This window comes from Chinchilla lanigera, unplaced genomic scaffold, assembly GCF_000276665.1.
Source record: "Chinchilla lanigera isolate Chin_1 unplaced genomic scaffold, ChiLan1.0 scaffold00054, whole genome shotgun sequence".
NCBI lineage: Eukaryota > Metazoa > Chordata > Mammalia > Rodentia > Chinchillidae > Chinchilla > Chinchilla lanigera.
Genome location: NW_004955455.1, coordinates 13,141,893 through 13,160,378, shown reverse-complemented (window position 1 = coordinate 13,160,378; position 18,486 = coordinate 13,141,893). Strand labels below are relative to the sequence as shown.

Genomic DNA, 18,486 nt, shown 5'->3' with positions numbered 1-18,486 from the left:
CCTGTCAAGTGCTAGGTTTAGTTCCACAAGTCAGTGGACAAGGGAACAAGTCAGCCTGGAAGCCAAGTGGTCTGAGCTGCTCTTGCTGAGCCTGACTGACAAGTGCAGAACTACAGAGACATCCTTGAAACCTACCTTCTTGTGCACAACAGACGAGCTGGAATTTACTGTGCTTTCGTCGTCGTCGTGCATCGCGACGAGTTCGGAGCTGCTCTCGTCCGTGACCTCCTGCATGCTGTTCACACTGCTGCTCTGGCTGCCGGTGCTCACGGACGTGCTCGGGATGGAGTGGTTGCTGCCCAGGCTGTCCATTTCCCTGATCAGGCTCGTTCCATGTTCACTGTCCTATAAAAATGGAGCACCGGAGTTTAAAAAAAAAGTGACTGGAGATGAAGTGCCAATCCATTGAGTAAGCTATTAAGTACACTCAGTTTTGCAGTGCCAAGTTGCTTTTCTGCCAATCTGCAGAGATAAACTTTTTATGGAGTGGCTCCACTGCTCCCCGACCATTTCCAGACATCTCAAATTCACTTCTCTGCCATCCCCAGGGGCCATTCTGGATATGGGTAATAAGGTTCCAAATGCTGCTAACCCTGGGCTTTCCCCTGTCATACACAACTATCACAGTCAGACTGCCACTTGGGAAGCAGGATCAGTCCAAGTTTGTCAGAGATCTTTGGAAACGTCACAGTGCCAGGGAGACTGCTGGCCACTGAACAGGTGACCTCTAGAATATCTGCAAATAGAGCAGAGATCACTTGAAACTGACTAGAGAGAAAGAGTTTTCAGAGATGTGACAAGCAATATGCTCCTCTGCGAGTCATTATTGAGCAACTTCATATTTAAGCTGGGATATTAATTCTACTGCCCTGGACAGGTAATTAAATTCTGCCTCCCTTAAGCAATTCTATCATGCTTACCTTTGTAATCTTATTAAATATATCTGTTAAATAACACTGGTATTCATCACTAGTGGTCTAAAGACTACTGTTTGAAAAGTGGTAAAATAACCTGAACATATAATTTACCCCTCAGAGTGAAATATCTTTTGATATAAGATTAAATAATGTAATTAAATCAACTTAGCTAAAAATAAACCGTTTTCAAAGAACCATACTGTATATATATAAAACTTTAAGGAATAGTCATTTAGCCATGGCAATATAGGGGTAATACAAAATGATAGCTAACACGTTGTATTTTTAATAGATTTGTTTTCTCAAGGGAGGATCATTTCTATATATACAATCAGGAGATTTTATAGTTCGATTTGGTTTTCTGAGTTTTGTTTTTTATAATTATTGGTAAAATAATTTTGTTTTATTTTATATTAAAAAGCTAAAACACATTCCTTCCTCACTCCTTCCTTTTTGAAAATTTAGTTAGAGACACTGAAGTGTTTTCTTTTGTTCAAGACTAATTCCTGCAGTAATACTCAATTCCTACCCTGCTGCTTCAGGGTAGGAACTTTCCTCTATTTCCTATACTCCGTCCCTGTCCCATGACCTCCACACATAAATAGGAAGAAGCCTGCCCCATACTTGAGAACTCTACATGCTGCCCGTGTTCACTTTTTCTTCACAGCCAAATCTGAACCTTAAAATAATTCACTTTTGCTCTCTCTACCTTCTCATCTCCCATGTCCTCCACAATGCCCTATAACCTGCTATCTAGTCCTATAAAACTGCTTTTACTACAAGGTGCGATCAAAACGTATGGTGAGTGTTGGAATTAAAGAAATTTATTATAGTAAAAGACAACACATTGTTATTAATCCCCTTAAATATCCTCTCTCTCATTCTGAACACACTTATCCTATCGTTCTTGCCACTTTCTGAAATAGCTCTGCAAGTCCTCTTTTGTGTCTTTACAAAGTGTTATAAAAAATATGGTGAATGCTGCTATCAAGTGCCATCCAATGGGAAGATAGGCTCCTAAAAACCTGCAGTGCCCTCATCCACCTTATTCACCGGACCTGGCACTGTGTGATTTATGGCTCTTCCCTACAGTCAAAATGACCATGAAAGGCAAATGGTTTGAATGAGTTTGGGACACCAACGCAGCCACTACAGCACAACTAAAGACACTGACGAAGAGGACTCCAGACCTGCTTCAGAGAGCGACGAGAAGGACGGAGAAGTGTGTTCAGAGTGAGGGGGGTCCTTTAAAGGGGGTTAACAGAAATATGTATTTTACATTAAAATTTTTTTCCAAATTTAAACATTGACTGTATTTTTGATCAAATCTCATGAGGCCATCAAGGACCCCCTAATTACAAATACTAGTTAATCTTTTTCTTTGATGGTCCTTGTCCTACTTGACCACTGTGGCATCTATTAGCATTGCAGTTCCCTCTTTGAAGCTGTAAACTTTTGAACCCAGGACCTTCCCACTGAGCTACATTCCCCAGCTTTTTAAAAACTCTTTTTGCACAGGGTTTCACTAATTCATTAAGTTGCTTGAATTTGTGATCTTCCTGCCTCAGCCTCACAGAGTGCTCTGATTACAGGGGTGTGTCACCAGGCCCAGCCAATGGTATAAAATTTCTTAACATCTTTTGTGCCTCTATCTTCTGTGTGACTCGGATCCTCTTCCCATTCTCCATTCAAACCTTGGATTCGTTATCATCTTAGTGTTTCAGAATAGCTCCCTCTCTCAGGACTTTTCTCGTATTTTAGATTCATACTGGGCATCACTAGTCAGCTTCCCAACCATCATCAACTTTGCGTACAACCAGTTTTTCATAGGTGAATGAGAAATCAGGACTTTGCCTTTCCTTTGAAAACCTTTGTGTACTGTGTCAGTAGGATATGATGCTGGCTCCTTATACTCAATAGGCACTACAACAAAATAATCTTAAACCTACTCTTTCTCTTTGGTTTTTATTGTTTAAATTTGATATTGGCATATCAATATATTGGCATATCAATATCAATTGGCATATCATATCAATTTGATTAAGCCACTCAGGCTCAAATGCTTGTTTACCTTGAACTCCTCCTCATCTTTCACTGTCACTTTCCACGAGAAGTCATGATCAGTCTCTCTGCCTCTACAGTGTTTCTCAAAAGTATCCCTCTCCCTCATTCCCACTGACACTGCCCTGTTACCTCGTACATGGCCTACTGTCTAGAGTGTAGTCCATTCAAATCCATTTACATTCTAGAGCCAGGATATCTCCCTAAACCATAGCACTTACCCGAGTCTAAGATGCCCTGTGCCCATTTATCAAAAATCATCCACGTCATGTCCTCAATGAAACCTTCGCTAATCCCCACTGTCTGACCAATTTTCTCCCACTAGGGACCCCTGCATGGTGATAGTGCTTTTCCTACATTGCCTTAATTAATAGTTGCTTTATGCATGTCTCTCCTATGACTTTGCATATCTCTCAAGGGGTACAACATCAGTTACACTTTTATCCTCCAAAACATTTTTCATAGTCCAGATTTGTTTCACATAGTAGGCACCATGTGAGTACTTGCAGAAATAAACTGAAACCTACGTCTTCATCCTCCTGTGATTCATTCAAGGGTCCATTGCGTGTCTCTTGGAACAGGATCTTCTTCATTTTTCGGTACTGTAGGTTATCCAGCTCTCGAACAGCATCTTTTGTCCTCTGTATGAGGTCAATGAGGACCCGTGGTGGCCGTTCCCGTCGAACAAAGTCGTGCTGATTGAGGGAGGAGAAAAAACAAATTGATAGCGAAGAAGCACATTTTTAAGTACAAGAGGTGGGTATAAAAGTAAGCAGAGAATCATAAAGCAGTGCTACAGATTTCGCAGAAATAGCTAAATGTGATTTTTACACCAGATGTTGCATATGAGAAAATTGTGCTTTTATCTTCTTCCTCAAGCTCCATTTTATAGACACTGTCCTAGAGTTTATATATGAATTATTTTTTATTATGTACATATTTTAAGATATGACATATTTTGATATACATATATACAGTAAGATGGCAGTAAATCAAATTAACATGCTCATTATCTCAGTTACCTTTTCTGTGTGTGTGTAGCAAAGGTACCTAAAATCTGCTGCCTTTACTGTAACCTCTCTATTCTCTGTTTCAACATATTTGAGAGTTTTCTTTTTGTGGTAGTGGGCAATGAATCCAGGGGTGCTCTACCACTAAGCCAGATCTTTTTTTTTTTTTTGCTTTGAGACAGTGTCTCCATAATTTGCCAGGTGGGCTCTAACTTGCCATCCTCCTGCCTCAGCCTCCCAGTGGTGAGATTTATATGCATATTCCACCATGCCTAGCTTATTTTCTCTCTCTCTGTTTAGATTCCACACATAAGAGATCACACAGTATATTTTTCTGTGTCTGGCTTACTTTACATAGCAGGATGCCCTCTAGGTTCATCCATATTGTTGCAAAGGCTGAAAAATATCCCGTTGTGTATGTAATGTATACCACAACTTCTTTATCCTTTTGTTCACTGACATACACTTACATTGTTTCTATGTCTTGGACAATGCTGTCATAAACATGGAAGTGCAGGTATCGTTACAAGACACTGACTTTATTCCCCTCAGGAAATACTCAGAAGAGGGATTGCTGGGTCACATGGTAGTTCTGTTTTTAATTTTTTGAGGAACCTCTCTACTATTTTCCATGATGGCTTCCCCAATCTATATTCCCACCATGTACTAGAATTTCCTTTTCTCTACATCCTTAACCAGTACCTCTTATCTCTTAAAGTTTAGTTTATCCTACAAGTGGTCAAAATTACTAGAACTTTAAACAGCAGCAGATAGATTTGTATCTTTTAAAACTGAAACAATATAAGAAGCAAAAGCAATGCGGAGCAGAGTCTACTCTAGTCATAATTTGCTTCGATCCTCCTGTCCACATCACACTTCCTTAGGAAAAACAGACTTGTGTATATTTTATTTTCTATTTCCAGGGCCATCCTATGTATGCTTGAAAACTTGGTAACTGTTTACTCTAGCGGAGGCCAAAGTTCTGGCCACTTGATCTTGTCACTGAAGAGCAGCACAATCAGAAACAAGGGGCAAAGCCCTTGGGCGGGTGGAAGTAACTGCCCTCAGTCCTTTGCAGTTAGACATAACAAGTTGTGACCGAAAAGGCACAGGCAGAAATCTCTGAGGAAGGCTTTATTTTCTAGAATAAAAAGGTCAGGCACATAAGGAGAAGGTGTTTTCCTCTTTCCTCTTTCCACTTCTTCCTGCCTGGAATAAAGACTTGAGTCCTGGTGATGTAGCAGTCATTTTGTGACAAAGAACATAAAAGCCACACGCTAAAGACAGTGGGGTAGGAAGAGCGAAGTGTGAATTAATGGTAGCGTTGCTGAGCTGCCGCGAGCTATGGACTGCATGTAACACCTCCTTTTCCAATGTCCTGGACTTCGTGAGATAATTAAACCCTTGTCCATTTAAGCCCTCTTCAAATGGATACTTGACGTCTTACAAATATCTCTCTGTTTCTTGAATAAAGTCAGGTCTATTACAGCCAGGTTCCTGCTCGTGTTTCTAGCTTCAGATCTAGTCACTCTTGCTCCTCCTTCCTGTCTAGTGCACAGTACATTCTAGATAGTTCTGGCCCCACTGCATGTATTTTCCACCTCTATGTCTTTGCTCAGAGTCTTTGCCTGAAATCCCATCTCACTATTTTCTAAACCCCTGATCTCCAAAATCCTACACTTAAAGGTATTCGGATTGTTTTAAAATACTGACTTTATTGTTCTTGAAAAACGTTTAAAGATTCAAATAACCTAGAAAAATGCACAAAAGACAGTAAAAAGACATCATTTCAAATTCTACCATTCAGGAATATTGTAAAATTACAGAATATCATGCTATATATCATTTCTCCCTCTTTATTTCTTTCTCAGAACAATGGCTACTTAGAAAGAGTTTTAGTGACAGATTTTTTTTTTTGGAACCGGGAATTGAACTCAGGACCTCATACTTGCCGGGTAGATGCTGTGTCACTGAGCTATGTCCCCAGCTCCTTGAAAGAATTTTATGTGGAGCACTACTTGTAAGTATAATCTATGAAAATAAGATATACTTGAATTTAACAGATTAGGAGAGACTGAATTAAAATAATTGTTTAACTTTAGTTAAAATTTCTTCACCAAAGTAGTCTTCTATTCCCAAAAGACCCCTAAATCTAAGGGAAAAAAGATTATAAAAAGTTTTAAGTGACTGAAGTTACTTTTGGGTTTTTAAAAAAGTGACATATTTCTATTTGAGAAACAGTATTGGCCATCTACTCTGACAGATAGAAAAATTAGTGTACTTACAATTTTATGCCCCTAGTTTTTCTAGTTATGTTATTTTTACGTTGCCAAAGTTTATCACATTTACATTGTATTTTTAAGCAGTTCAGTGATTTTACTTAGCTTTCCATTTAAACAGACTCAATGTGAAAGTGACATTTTAATTTCAGGAAGAAAATGTGAAGATGGGTTATGGAAAACTAGTTGGGAATAACTAGATAGTCAACTGGCGGGGTTGGGAGGGAGGTGGATTCCTACATCATTTCTTTTTTTATTTTTATTTTTTTCAAAACAGGGTCTGGCTATGCAGTTCAGGTTGGCCCTGAACTCTCTATGTATTCCCGACTGGCCTCAAACTCACAGTGATCCTGCCTCAGCCTCTCAAGTGCTGGGATCACAGGTATGTGCCACCATGCCAGTCACCTACCTCATTTCTTGTAAAAATTTCTGCAAGATTCCCCTCAGTAAGCCTCTTCCCCAAAAAGGTCTAGTATAAGAAATGTTAAAATATAAACAAGAAAAAAATGGCAAGATCTACTATGCATTACTAAGGAAAAACCCAAGAACCTGATAGACAAATGGGCAAAGATCAAGGAGAGTTCACAGAAAATAGAAACGGCTTCTCAATATATGAAACATACTTAACCTAAATCATAACGAGAAACACAAATTAAAATGAGTCAGAAACATTTTTCATTAATCTGACCAGCAGAGTTCAAAAACATTCATACTTTGTTTGTTAGTGGGACTCCAAGCTGGTGGAGTCTTTTTGGAGAAGAATTTGGTATATTTATTTAAAACCCACATGGATGATTTTATTTCTGTGAGTTAGTCTTTAGATATCCTTATAAAGGTACAAAGTGAAATATGAACAAGGATGTCTACTGCTACAAAGTTTATAACATCCAAGGATTGGAAGACCCTTAACGGGTTGGTTAAGCAAATTATGGTTCATCTGAGAATACTGAGGAACCCTTAAAAAGAAGGAGGTAGCTATGCACGTAGTAACAGGGAACAATATACTAAGTACAATGTAAATTTTAAAAAATGTAGAACAGTTTTTTATGGTTTGCTACCATTGTGCAAAAATAAAAAGAATACTTACTTTCATCTGCATAAAATACCTCTGGAAGGACATGTACTGTAATAGGCAACCATAACTGCTAACTCTTAGAAAGGGTCTGGTGTAGGGAGAACTCATTTTCCAGTGTTCTACTTTCTACTATAGCTTTAACCTTTTGAATTTTGGATTCCTTCATGACAATGAAGAATTTATAATCTCTTTAGACCTACAAGAGTTTCTTTGGAGGGATGGCATTTTAATTCTGTATTTACCACCAGCCCTTTTACCAGTTTCTCTAGTCCTTAGCCCTCCCTCCCTTCTACCTCCCTCCTTCTTTCCTCTCCCCTTCCTTCTTTTTCTTTTCCTTTCTTTGGTTTCATATCTAGATTTGCAAGACTTTGTTATTGTTTTTGTTTCTTCTCTTTTGGGTCTCATCCCTCAATTGGCAGGACTTCGTTTTTGAGCAACTTTTTAAGAAGAAAAGCTCAGAGGAGTTGCATTGCCCAAATTTGGGAGGCTTGAATACAGTCAGTTGCCTTAATCATTGAAGGCACTGTACTGTATTTCTTTTCTTTAAATCCCCCCCAGCCCTTTGGCAGTGCTGGGGATTGAACCCAGGGTCTTGTGTAAGCTACGAAAGTAGTTTACCACTGAACTACACCTCAGTTCTGTTTATTTTCTGATTCCCTCATTAGAATGTAAATTCCTCCAATGCAGGAACTGTCTTTTTCTTGTGTACTACTATATGTTCAGTGCTTAGAACAGTATTTGACACACAACAGACACTCAGTAAATACTTGTGGAATAAATAATGGGCCCCTTTGACTTGGCCTACCAAATCCAATAAAGACCAAATCAAGTCAAAGAAAGATAGAAACATTTATTACCAGAAGAGTTTTCTTCAAGTATATCTTTAAATATTTTCTGTTCCCTGTGTTTTATTTTATCAAGAATAATGGTTGGCATCTATTAGATCTTCTTTGCCTTCTATTTGTTTGTTTGTTTGTTTTGTTTTTCTTCCGGTATCAGGAATCGAACTCACGACCTTGTGCTTGCCAGGCAGGCGCTGTGCCACTGAGTTAAATTCCCAGCCCCATATTTGTATCATTTTTTCTACAATCATCTTTAGAATTTTAATTCTTCTGCATTTTGTTTTATTTTCTTAGTTCCACTCAACATTGGAACACCCAAATGGGTTGGCTCACTTTGTTTTTTGATGCTTATGATTTTAACCTCTGTTATGTTTTTCTCTTACATTTTTTCTTTATCCACTTCTTTTTACATCCTTTTGTTGTCTACTTCCTTAAAATTTTATCTTTGAGTCACTGTATTAGAGTTTTTCCTCTTTGTTTTTTAATTTATTTTTTCTTGGTACTGGGAATTGAACTCAGGACTTTGTGCTTGCCATGCAGGCACTGTACCACTGAGCTATATCCCTGGGCCATCTTTACAATTTTTGCCTATTTCAAAGACACCATACTGTATTTCTGATGTTTTGTTCTAGTGACTGTTTCCCCCTATATCAAGAGGGCGCTGTGCTCACAGATGAAGCGGACAGTGTCAAGAACATGCAGTGGCTCTGACACAAAGGAGATTAAGCTCCTTGGCCCTGTTTCATGTTCCTGTGGCCTGCTGCTCACAAGAAAACAAATCTTACTTTTTGAAGGAAAGGCTAGTTAGCTTCAGACCTGCCTTTTGGAACGCTCAATACCAGAAAATAATAGAACAGTGATCACAGAGTTTTAAAGCAAAGAACATGTAAGCCAAGAACTTGTGGCCCAGCTAGGTGCTCTTCAGCGATAACATTTAACATTTTTAAACTTCACATATTTAGGTAACATGCCCTTCTGAGTCAATAAGCAAACTGTTCAGCAACAAAAGCCACCCATCAAGAGATGAAACTAACAAACCAGGGTTGAAAAGTTTAGAAATTTGGATTATTCTGTGCCAAATTAAAGATACTTCTGTTGTAAAAGATTCTTGCATACTACACTCATGTTGACAGATATCACCTATGTATGAAATCTATAGTAAAATATGAAATGAAAAGGGATTGAGTCTCTGATGTTTAAATTACATGAATACAGTCAACGTGATGCTCTAGACAGTGACATGTATGACATAATGCTATATAAATGTCTCCTTTATATAGTTACCAGGCATCTTTACTGCCTGAAAGTTTGGCAACAACCTAGCTCAAAATTGCAGAGGCGGCATTTTGAGCCGTTGGCAGACTATCTGGGGAACACTGCAGTAATGTTCATGCAGATGTTGGTCCCACCAACATCATCATGACGACCACAGCACAGAGGAGAAATGCTGTTTATTATAAGGCAAAAAGGACAGGGAGAAAAACAGGAGCTAGGGACCACGTAGCACAGATTCTGTGATAATCTCGCCATTCCCAAGCCTACTGCCATCTCTGGATAGCTGACAAGGTGGATTGTTTTAAAGTAGTCTGTCATGATGAGCTGCCATAGGACCGATTCAGTATACTCCTTCTCAACAGGACTTCAAAGCCACCTTCTTAAATACAAATGTGCAAAATTACCCGTAATAGTTCCACCGATGTTGGTCTTTCCTGAGGTATTTTCTGCAAGCAGTAATCAACAAATCTCCTAAAGGAGTCTGTCCTGTGTGCAAACACATTGAGGGGAAACACAGTGAGGGTCTGTAGAGAACTTGGGTTACATAAACAATTTTCATTCAGGGGAAAGTTTTGCATTTTAGGAGATTTTAAAAAATCACATATTTTGGAATACTGGAACTAGACTGTTTTGAAGTTTATGGTATCTGAAATGATTCCACTGGATAATAAGTGTGGACAAAGTTTCAAATTAGTTAACATTAACATACATATTTACAGATAAGGCAGTAAGGTCAGGTCAAAGCATAACATATCAAACAATAAAAAATATTACATATACATATATTATAAATACTGTATTTATATAATAGTTTAATGTACTTTTTTTCTCCTCAAAGATAACAACTCTCACAGCATCAAGCCAATATTCTTCATTACCAGATGTTAACTTCTCCACCACCCACAAGCCAAACGTGAAGCATAAATTAGGACAGAGAACCTAGGAATGTGTTTCCTGAATAAAAACACTTCCTAACAGGGCCGGGGATATAGCTCAGTGGCATAAGTGTCTGCCTGGCAACTGCAAGGTCCTGAGTTCAGGTACAAAAAAAGAATACTTCCTAGCATGAAAATTCTGTCTTGTCCACTCTTCTTTAAAATGGGCCATTTTCTATAACTCTTGTGGCCTAAATTCTTACATCATAATTTTCAGCAAGGAGCAATGCATCTTCTCCATAGATAGTATATGTTCTTCCCCAACACATTTAAATGTGTGTGTGGTATAAAAAAAAAAGGACAATTAGAAAAATAATGACATCAGAGAAGGCACTTTAGCTCTGGGGGAAGTGATAAGAGTGCAGGTGATCAATACTAGACTGCCCGGACTTGAGAGAATACACTTATGAGGAAGGCAGGGGCCACTTCCCTACGGGATTTCAGCTTCCACACGCTAAGTGCAAGCCATGCCAAGGGCAGAAATAACTGTGTGCGTGCGCACATGTGTGTGTGAGTAGGCAGCTGTTGCTTGTGAGGAATCACTATGATACACAAGAAATGAAAGGCTTTCTATGTCAGATATTTAAACTGCAAAGGCATCAGTTATCTATGGCGATTTTCTTAAGAGAGTTGAAATGATCGCAGAATCTTACCATTCGCTGGACTGTAACGTTGGGGAGTCGTTCTGGGCAATGTGATACAAAGCACTCATGGCATTCATGTTGAAAAGTGGGGGCTTCCGTTCCGCTGGAAGAGGGGAGAAACACGATAAAGTGGTTCTTGAAAGAAATTGGGCAGATAGCAAAATAAGGAACTATAAGTAAAGCTTTGTTGCTAAATTGGTAACTCACTACTGTTATCATCAAGACACATAATCCACTTATTTTAATCTCTAAGGCCATCCTAAGGTAGCCATTTGGAAGCTGCCGGTCATTTAATGTACACTGGCAAAGCTCCTAAGAGAACCCATTTCCAAACAGTGAAAGAAAATTTTTTTTTTTTGGTAAGTGTATCTTCAAAAGATTGGCCTTTGTCTGTTTTCCTTTAACAGGTAAGAACATCTTCAGACACATGTATATTTTAATTTAAAAAATACATATTCATTTAAACAATTTAGAAAACTAGAATAAAAAAATTGTTATGGGCTAGACATCTTAAATATCATTAACAATACAAAATGTATGACAACTCCTTCCAATGGACACTGTGTAGCAGGTTGTCCAGGCCAGAAAACTGCTAGGAGAGGATGGACGGAGGATGTGGGAAGGAGGAGGAAGGGGCTTAATGAATAATACAAAGAGCCTGGTCCGTCCCATTCATTCATTCATTTATTTGTTTTTGTGCTAGTGATTGATAAATGAGAAAGAAAAAGGGCCTGGTCCTCTCCCTCTCTCTCTCTCTCTCTGTCTCTCTCTCTCTCTCTCTCTCTCTCTCTATGTGCTGGAGATTGAACCCAGGGTTCATGGGCTAGGCAAGCAAGCCACCACTGAGCTATACCCCAGCCCCCTTTTCCTTTCCTCTTTTCTTCCTTGCCCTGTCTTATCTTCCCCTTCCCTCTTTTTCTCCTTCCTGTTCCCTCCTTCCCTCCTCTCTTCTCTCTTCCTTTTTTTCTTTCTGTGCTGGGGATCAAACTCAGAGCCTCATGCATGCAAAGTTCACCCTCTACCACTGAGTCATTCCTTATTAGGGGATTCTCCCACCCGGGTGGTGTAAAACCTCTTGGTACTCCTTTAGTTTTTTGTTGACATCCTGCTTATTTGCTCATTGGTATGTGCTCACTTATTACATTTACATAAAATATATACTTTTCTGCTTAAAAGAAATCGTAAGCTCTAAGAGAAAAATATTTTATAACCTGAATACTTTTATGTATTTATTTTTTTTACTCCCCCAGAATAAGTGATAAAATACTATTTACATATTAGGTGCTTCATTTCCTGACTGAACTAAAGAAACAGGGCTCTAGCTTTGAGCAGTTAATTGTACGCTATTTATTAGTTATTATGGCATAGACGATAAATCACCATTTTATTCTAACATGCTTACCCTAATGGATTTTTTATACAGTCCCACTTTCTAATTAATAATCTAATCCCTGGTTTCATCAGAGCACCTCAGTTTTCATACAAAGGTGCTATTATTTATTAACCACTATTAAACTGACAAACTGGGCTTATTCCATGTAGGTCTAGGAGACAGAATAAGAACTAAGGGTAGAAGTTATAGGGAAGACATTTCACTCAAGAGAGGAAGAATATGTGAAAAGTCAGAGTGGTTAAAAAATAAAACACCAGAACAGACAATGTTGAAAAGTGGTGAATTTTTTAGTCATTGGTAGCACTTAGGCAGATAGTGAAACTTGTTCCTTTGTGACGCTTTGGAGCGGCCCATTACAGTTTTCAGTAAATGATCTCTGTGGAGATCTCTGGAATGCTAAAGTCTATAATTCTACAAGTATTTCTCACTGGCCTCTCAATAGGATATTATTCACACTTCCCAAGGAGACACCGGTGCAATAGCGATACGAACTGCTATCGAGTGAAACTCAAAAGGTGCACTGAGGACAAAGGGTTTCAAATGTAGATGAGAACACAAACTCATTCAGGCTTAGTTGATTTTTGAGGAGGTTGACTTAGCATGTTTCTAGAGCTTGGCCTTCTGGCAAACTTCAAGTATTTCAAACCACGTGGAATTAGGAACTCATCACATGGCCACCTATGACTTCTCACCCCGACAAGACAAAGCCCAGGTCCTTGAACAGCCTGTTGGCCTCCAGGAACAAGGCCCTGGCTGTCTCCAGGGACCCATTTTGAAAAACAACTGCTTCCCTTCTCTCATGCTGTCTTTGGCTTCCGTGAAAGAACCAATCTCTGCCTTTCCCAAAGACTATTTTCTCTGTCTGGACTCCTGTCTCCCTTCATTTCCTAAACTATATCTGACTAATTCTTTTCATAACTTTTCAGACAGCCTCTTGCTATGTTGCCCAGGGTGGCTTTAAACTCCTAGGCTCAAGAGATCCTCCTGGCTCAGTCATTGGGATTATTATAGGCATGTGCCACCACACTAGGTTCTGGCTAATTCTTGACAGTCTTTCACATTTGATCTCAGATATAATTTCATTTTTGTATTAGTTGAATAAATATTTATTCAGGGCTTAGTACATGCTTATAATCACTTCCTCAGGGAAGCCTTCCCTGACTTCTCATTGGAGGTCTCTTATTGGATTTCTGCTGTCACTGTGAATTCTGTTTTTAATTATTGAGCAGGGGTGAGCAAAGTATGGCTGGGGCCTGATTTGACAAGCAGTCTGTATGTATAAAGTTTTATTGAAACACAGTTGCATCTGTGCATTAACACACTTTCCCTGGATGATTTCATGTTCTGATGACAAAGCTTTGTAGTAGTGATGGCCTGAAAAGTCTAAAACACTTATTATCTGGTCTATTACAGAAAGCTTATCAGTTCTTACTACAGAATATAATAGTTGGCATACAGTTTCTATATAAGCAGCAGAATAGGAACCGGCAGTGCTTTTGAAGCTACCCTGCCATAAGGAACCCATACTTTCTTAAATGAAATGGTACAAACATAAAAAAGCTAAGTTAACTACAATAAAAAATCGTAGTTTTATTGAACTTAAAGTCAATGATCAAAATTTTTGGAAGCTTTATCTGTATAATATAAGATCAAGGTCCAAGGAGGTCAGTTCAGTGAAATTGCTGCAAACTGCTCTGCTTGGCAAAGGTCACATGAAATCGGACTACAGCAAGCTTTATTTTAGTAAGGGAGATCAAGAGGTATCCCCCTTGTAAATGGCAAAAGGTTTCTTATGAATGAATGTGGCTGACAACCGTAGTAACTAATCATCATAACAATCACTATCATGTACTGAGTTCCTACTCTGTGTCAGGCACGGCTTGCTTTGGGCATGTCACATGTTATTCATAATTCTCACACCTGCTTGGCAAACTAGGCATTCCAATTTTCCAGCTGAAGAAACTGGAGTTCAGCTAAGCTGAATATTACAGCCAAGTCATAGAGCAGGAGGCTAAATTGGGATTTCAACCTCATCCTATAAGACTCCAAGCCTGTGTTCTTTTTCTTAGGTCATAAGACCCCATGTACTTTATTTTATTTTATTTTATTTTTTTTTGTTTTTTCTCCGGTACCGGGAACCGAACTCGCGACCTTGCGCTTGCCAGGCAGGCGCTTTTGCCGCTGAGCTAAATCCCCAACCCCGACCCCATGTACTTTATGACAGTTAGTACTAGCATTTCAAAATGAAAAGAAGCAAGCACTAGCTTCAAAAAATTTAACTTCTCCTCCCCAGAAGCCATAATAGCATCACTTCTTAATAGACAGTAAGTGCCTAAGGCAGAAGAAAATTCCAGGTGAAGAAAATGACATGCATGTCCCTCCTCTGCCCCCGCCTTGGAGAATTTATTTCTCAACATGGTCAGTTCCATGCAGCACTCATGGACCCTTTGCTGGCTTCTACTAGGATCTTTGCTGGTGAACTAAGTGTGTGTAGTTTACACAGAAAACCACTCTGATTAACTTCTCTTGAAATAATCTTGAAAAACATCTGGCAACTGGGCCTTTTTGGTATCCAAGAATTTTTAGAAGATTCATGCATTTAACTAGTTCCTTCAGGAGATTAATTTAGCAGAGGATACTTCTAAAACAGGCTTAACCATTTACAATGTATGGAGCTTGACCTTAGGAATGTGGGGCAAGAGCAGTAACATTACCATCATCCTTTGTAATATGACCTTAGCAATTTCATTTTGCTATTTTCATTTTAAAGCACATTACAGTGCTTTAAAATATACACTATTATAGAAAAAGACAGATATCAGAAAGAAGAGGGAACAACAAGCTATTCACAAATTTCAATTTAATTTCATTAAAGGTACAACTTGTATATTGTTTGCACCTGACATTTCTTTAAACATCAAACATGCAAAAAAATGTCATTGCTTAGGGTGTGTCTGGAACAATTAACTTTCTTTCATGTAAAAAAGTAAACTCTTCTTTTACATGCATGTTAACAAAAGCAATGCTAGGAAAATGAAGATGTATGATAAAGCTGTCAAAGAGATTCTTTTATGCACATTATATTACCAATATCATAATTTTAAGATAATTCCTGAGAATTTAAATGTTCTTGGTAACAAATCTGTGAATATTTATCGAAGATCTACTGTTATGTTTCTCCAAATCTAAGATGTCGTGACTGTAAGATGACACTATTTAATAGACATCTCTATTTTACCTTTAACTTGGAAAAAAAATTGCCAATAGTAAGATTCTGTTACCTATAAAATGCATACTACTATTTAAAAAATTTATTTGTTGGTTATTTGACAAGTAGAAATTGTACATACTTAAGATATACAATGTGATGTTGTGATATTAGATATATTGTGAAGTGATCACATTTATAAATATGTCACTTCCTATAGTTATATTGTCGTGAGAACAGTTAAAATCTACTCCCTTAGCATCTTAAGTACACAACATACTCCTATTAATGATAGTCACAATGTTTCAAAGAGATGTTAAAATATAGATTAAAAAATTTGATGAAATACTCTTGCTATGGTTGAGATAAAAGATGTCCTCCCAAAAGCGCATATGTTCAGAGGTGGGGTTTTTCCAGGAAGGTGATTATATTATGGGGTAGTAACCTCATCAACCTCTGAAATCTCTGAAACTGTGAACTAAAACAAAGCTTTCATGCCAGGCGTGGTGGTGCGCACCTATAATCCCAGCAGTTAGGAGGCTGAGGCAGGAGGATTGCTGAGATCCCGCCTTAAAAAAAAAAAAAAAAGCCTTTCTTCCTTTATGTTGTATCTCTCAGGTATTTGGTCACAGGGCTGAAAAGCTTACCAATGCAACCATACATCCTAGAATTTTACTGACAATGACAAGACAAATATGTACTGAGCACAAGTTTAAGCACACGGTAATAAGTGCCTTAAATCCATACTTTCATTTAATTGAGACAATCTCCAGAAGGCAGACACTCTTATGCAAATTTCACAGACAGCTAAAAAACTTGACCAAAATTATATAACTAAGAAATGTCAGAACTAGAATTAGAACCTGAGTTTGACTATAGAGTCTGCTCTTCATCATGATTTGATGCTATGCCCTTTCAACTTGAAGTTATAACTAATTGTAGGTGATAAGACAATCTGGGAGAGGAAAGCTACCTTTCTTTTACTTTAGAAAGTAATTTCATACAAGACAATCAAAATTATGCTAATATAGACAGCATGTTGTTATATACATTTTTTCTCCCCCTAACTCCGTCTCAGGATCTTGCTATGGAGCCCAGGCTGACCTCAAAACTTTTTCAGTTCTCCTGCTTCTGCCTCCTGAGTTACTGAGATTACAGGCATAAGCCACCACACCCAGCTTTGACTCACTTTTATAAAAAGATAAAATCAGGAAATGAGTACATACCAGGGGCTACCTTAAAAGAGGAAGTACTAAGATATCTCCTGGCATCTCTACTTATTTTGCCCAAAGTCAACTGCTGTGTAAAACTTTAGTCACTGCTACATCTGTATGGTACAAAACCTGATTTGATGATGATCTTGAATCATCAGAAAAGGAAGTATGTTGGGTTTTCTGGGTCCCATTTAGAAGCTGAAAAGGGTATAATCCATGTTATATTTCATAAGCTGTGCACTAATTAGTTGTAAGGTTCAACTCAGCTGGTACATCCTTTTAAAATGTCAAAGCTGAGGAGTTGCTGCTATGGTCTCAGCATAATAAGTAAAATTTTGGTTCATTTTTATTTGCTAAAATATAAATTGCAAAACACAAATAATATGATGTGTGAGTATAACTAGTTGTTACTAAGCATATGCTCTGTGCCAAGCACTGTGTTAAGCACTTTATCCATGTTATCTTAGTAAAGCTTGAAAATACTTATGATACATGCATTGCTATTTTTGCTAATAAATGAGAAAACTCAGGGTTAGAGAAATTAAAAAAAATTGGTCCAAAAAATGTTCCAAGATCACACAGCTGGGACATCTTTGGGAAGCCTGGTGAGTCTGAGCTCTGCCTGCCTGACCAGTGTGCAAGGCAGGCAAAACCTCGAGCACCTTCTGGGGTCTCGATGGCTAACCACTACACCCATAGTGGGTCGCCCCAGGCTGAGCTGAACTGCGGACACCTTCCGGAAGCCTGGTGAATCTGCACTCTATCTCCCTGACCCGTGTGCAAGGCAGGTGAAACCTTGGGCACTCTCTGGGGCCTTTGTTTCTACCCGCCACACCCACAGTGTGTCTGCCTGGGCTGGGCTGAGCCCCAGACATCTTCAGGAAGCCCAGATAGTCTGGGCTCTGCCTCCCTGACCAGCGTGCAAGGTAGGCGAAGCCTCAGGCACCCTCTGGGGCCTCCGTGTCTACCTACCACACCTATAGTGTGTTGGCCCAGGCTGGGCTGCCACCACTCACCAGCACAGGAGCTTCACTGAGCAATGAGGATCTTCAGATTCTCGCCCTGCCACTCACAAACAATCAGGACAGTGAGACTGCATTACAGGGAGTCTCTGGTTCTTCAAAAATGACAAAACAAAGGAGCAAAATGCAATCCCAGACCTCCACACCACCCAAAACAAGTCCAGGAGGCATCAACACAGAGGAGCCTGGAAGTCATACACCTGAAATTTCTGAAATGATAGAACTGAAGTAAAGAAACAACTCCATCAAGCCATAGAAGACATCAGATTAGAAATAATGTCTCAGGTGAGAAAAGAAATAACAACAATAATGAAAGAAATGTTCAGCATATCCAAAGATGACATAGACAAGAAAATAGAAGAGCATAGACAATTCAATGAAACCTTCAGGGAACAATATAGAAAAGAACTAGAAGGTATGAAACAGATGCAAACAGATATCCAGGAACTTAAAAATTCCACTGAAAGCTTGCAAAACTGCCTGAACGAAGCTGAAGATAGACTTTCAGACTTTGAAGACAGCATTGCCACCAATGAACGTGAAAGGAGGGATCTCTTAAAAACAACAAGGAACCAGGAAATAACAATTCAACAACTGCAAGATGAAGCAAA

The 18,486-nt window shown here is 38.8% G+C and overlaps 1 protein-coding gene across 2 annotated transcripts in view; it reads right to left on the bottom strand.

The window, feature by feature from the left end:
• Nucleotides 1-18,486, bottom strand: part of Taok3 (TAO kinase 3) — a 186,922-nt gene that overhangs the window by 47,161 nt on the left and 121,275 nt on the right. For both annotated transcript variants that reach the window (XM_005396533.2, XM_005396534.2), the window contains exons 10-13: nt 11,048-11,141; nt 9,864-9,945; nt 3,506-3,673; nt 136-345 (exon numbers count right to left, since the gene is read on the bottom strand). In XM_005396533.2, the coding sequence (XP_005396590.1) occupies nt 136-345; nt 3,506-3,673; nt 9,864-9,945; nt 11,048-11,141 (554 nt within the window). The remainder of the gene's footprint in view (nt 1-135; nt 346-3,505; nt 3,674-9,863; nt 9,946-11,047; nt 11,142-18,486) is intronic.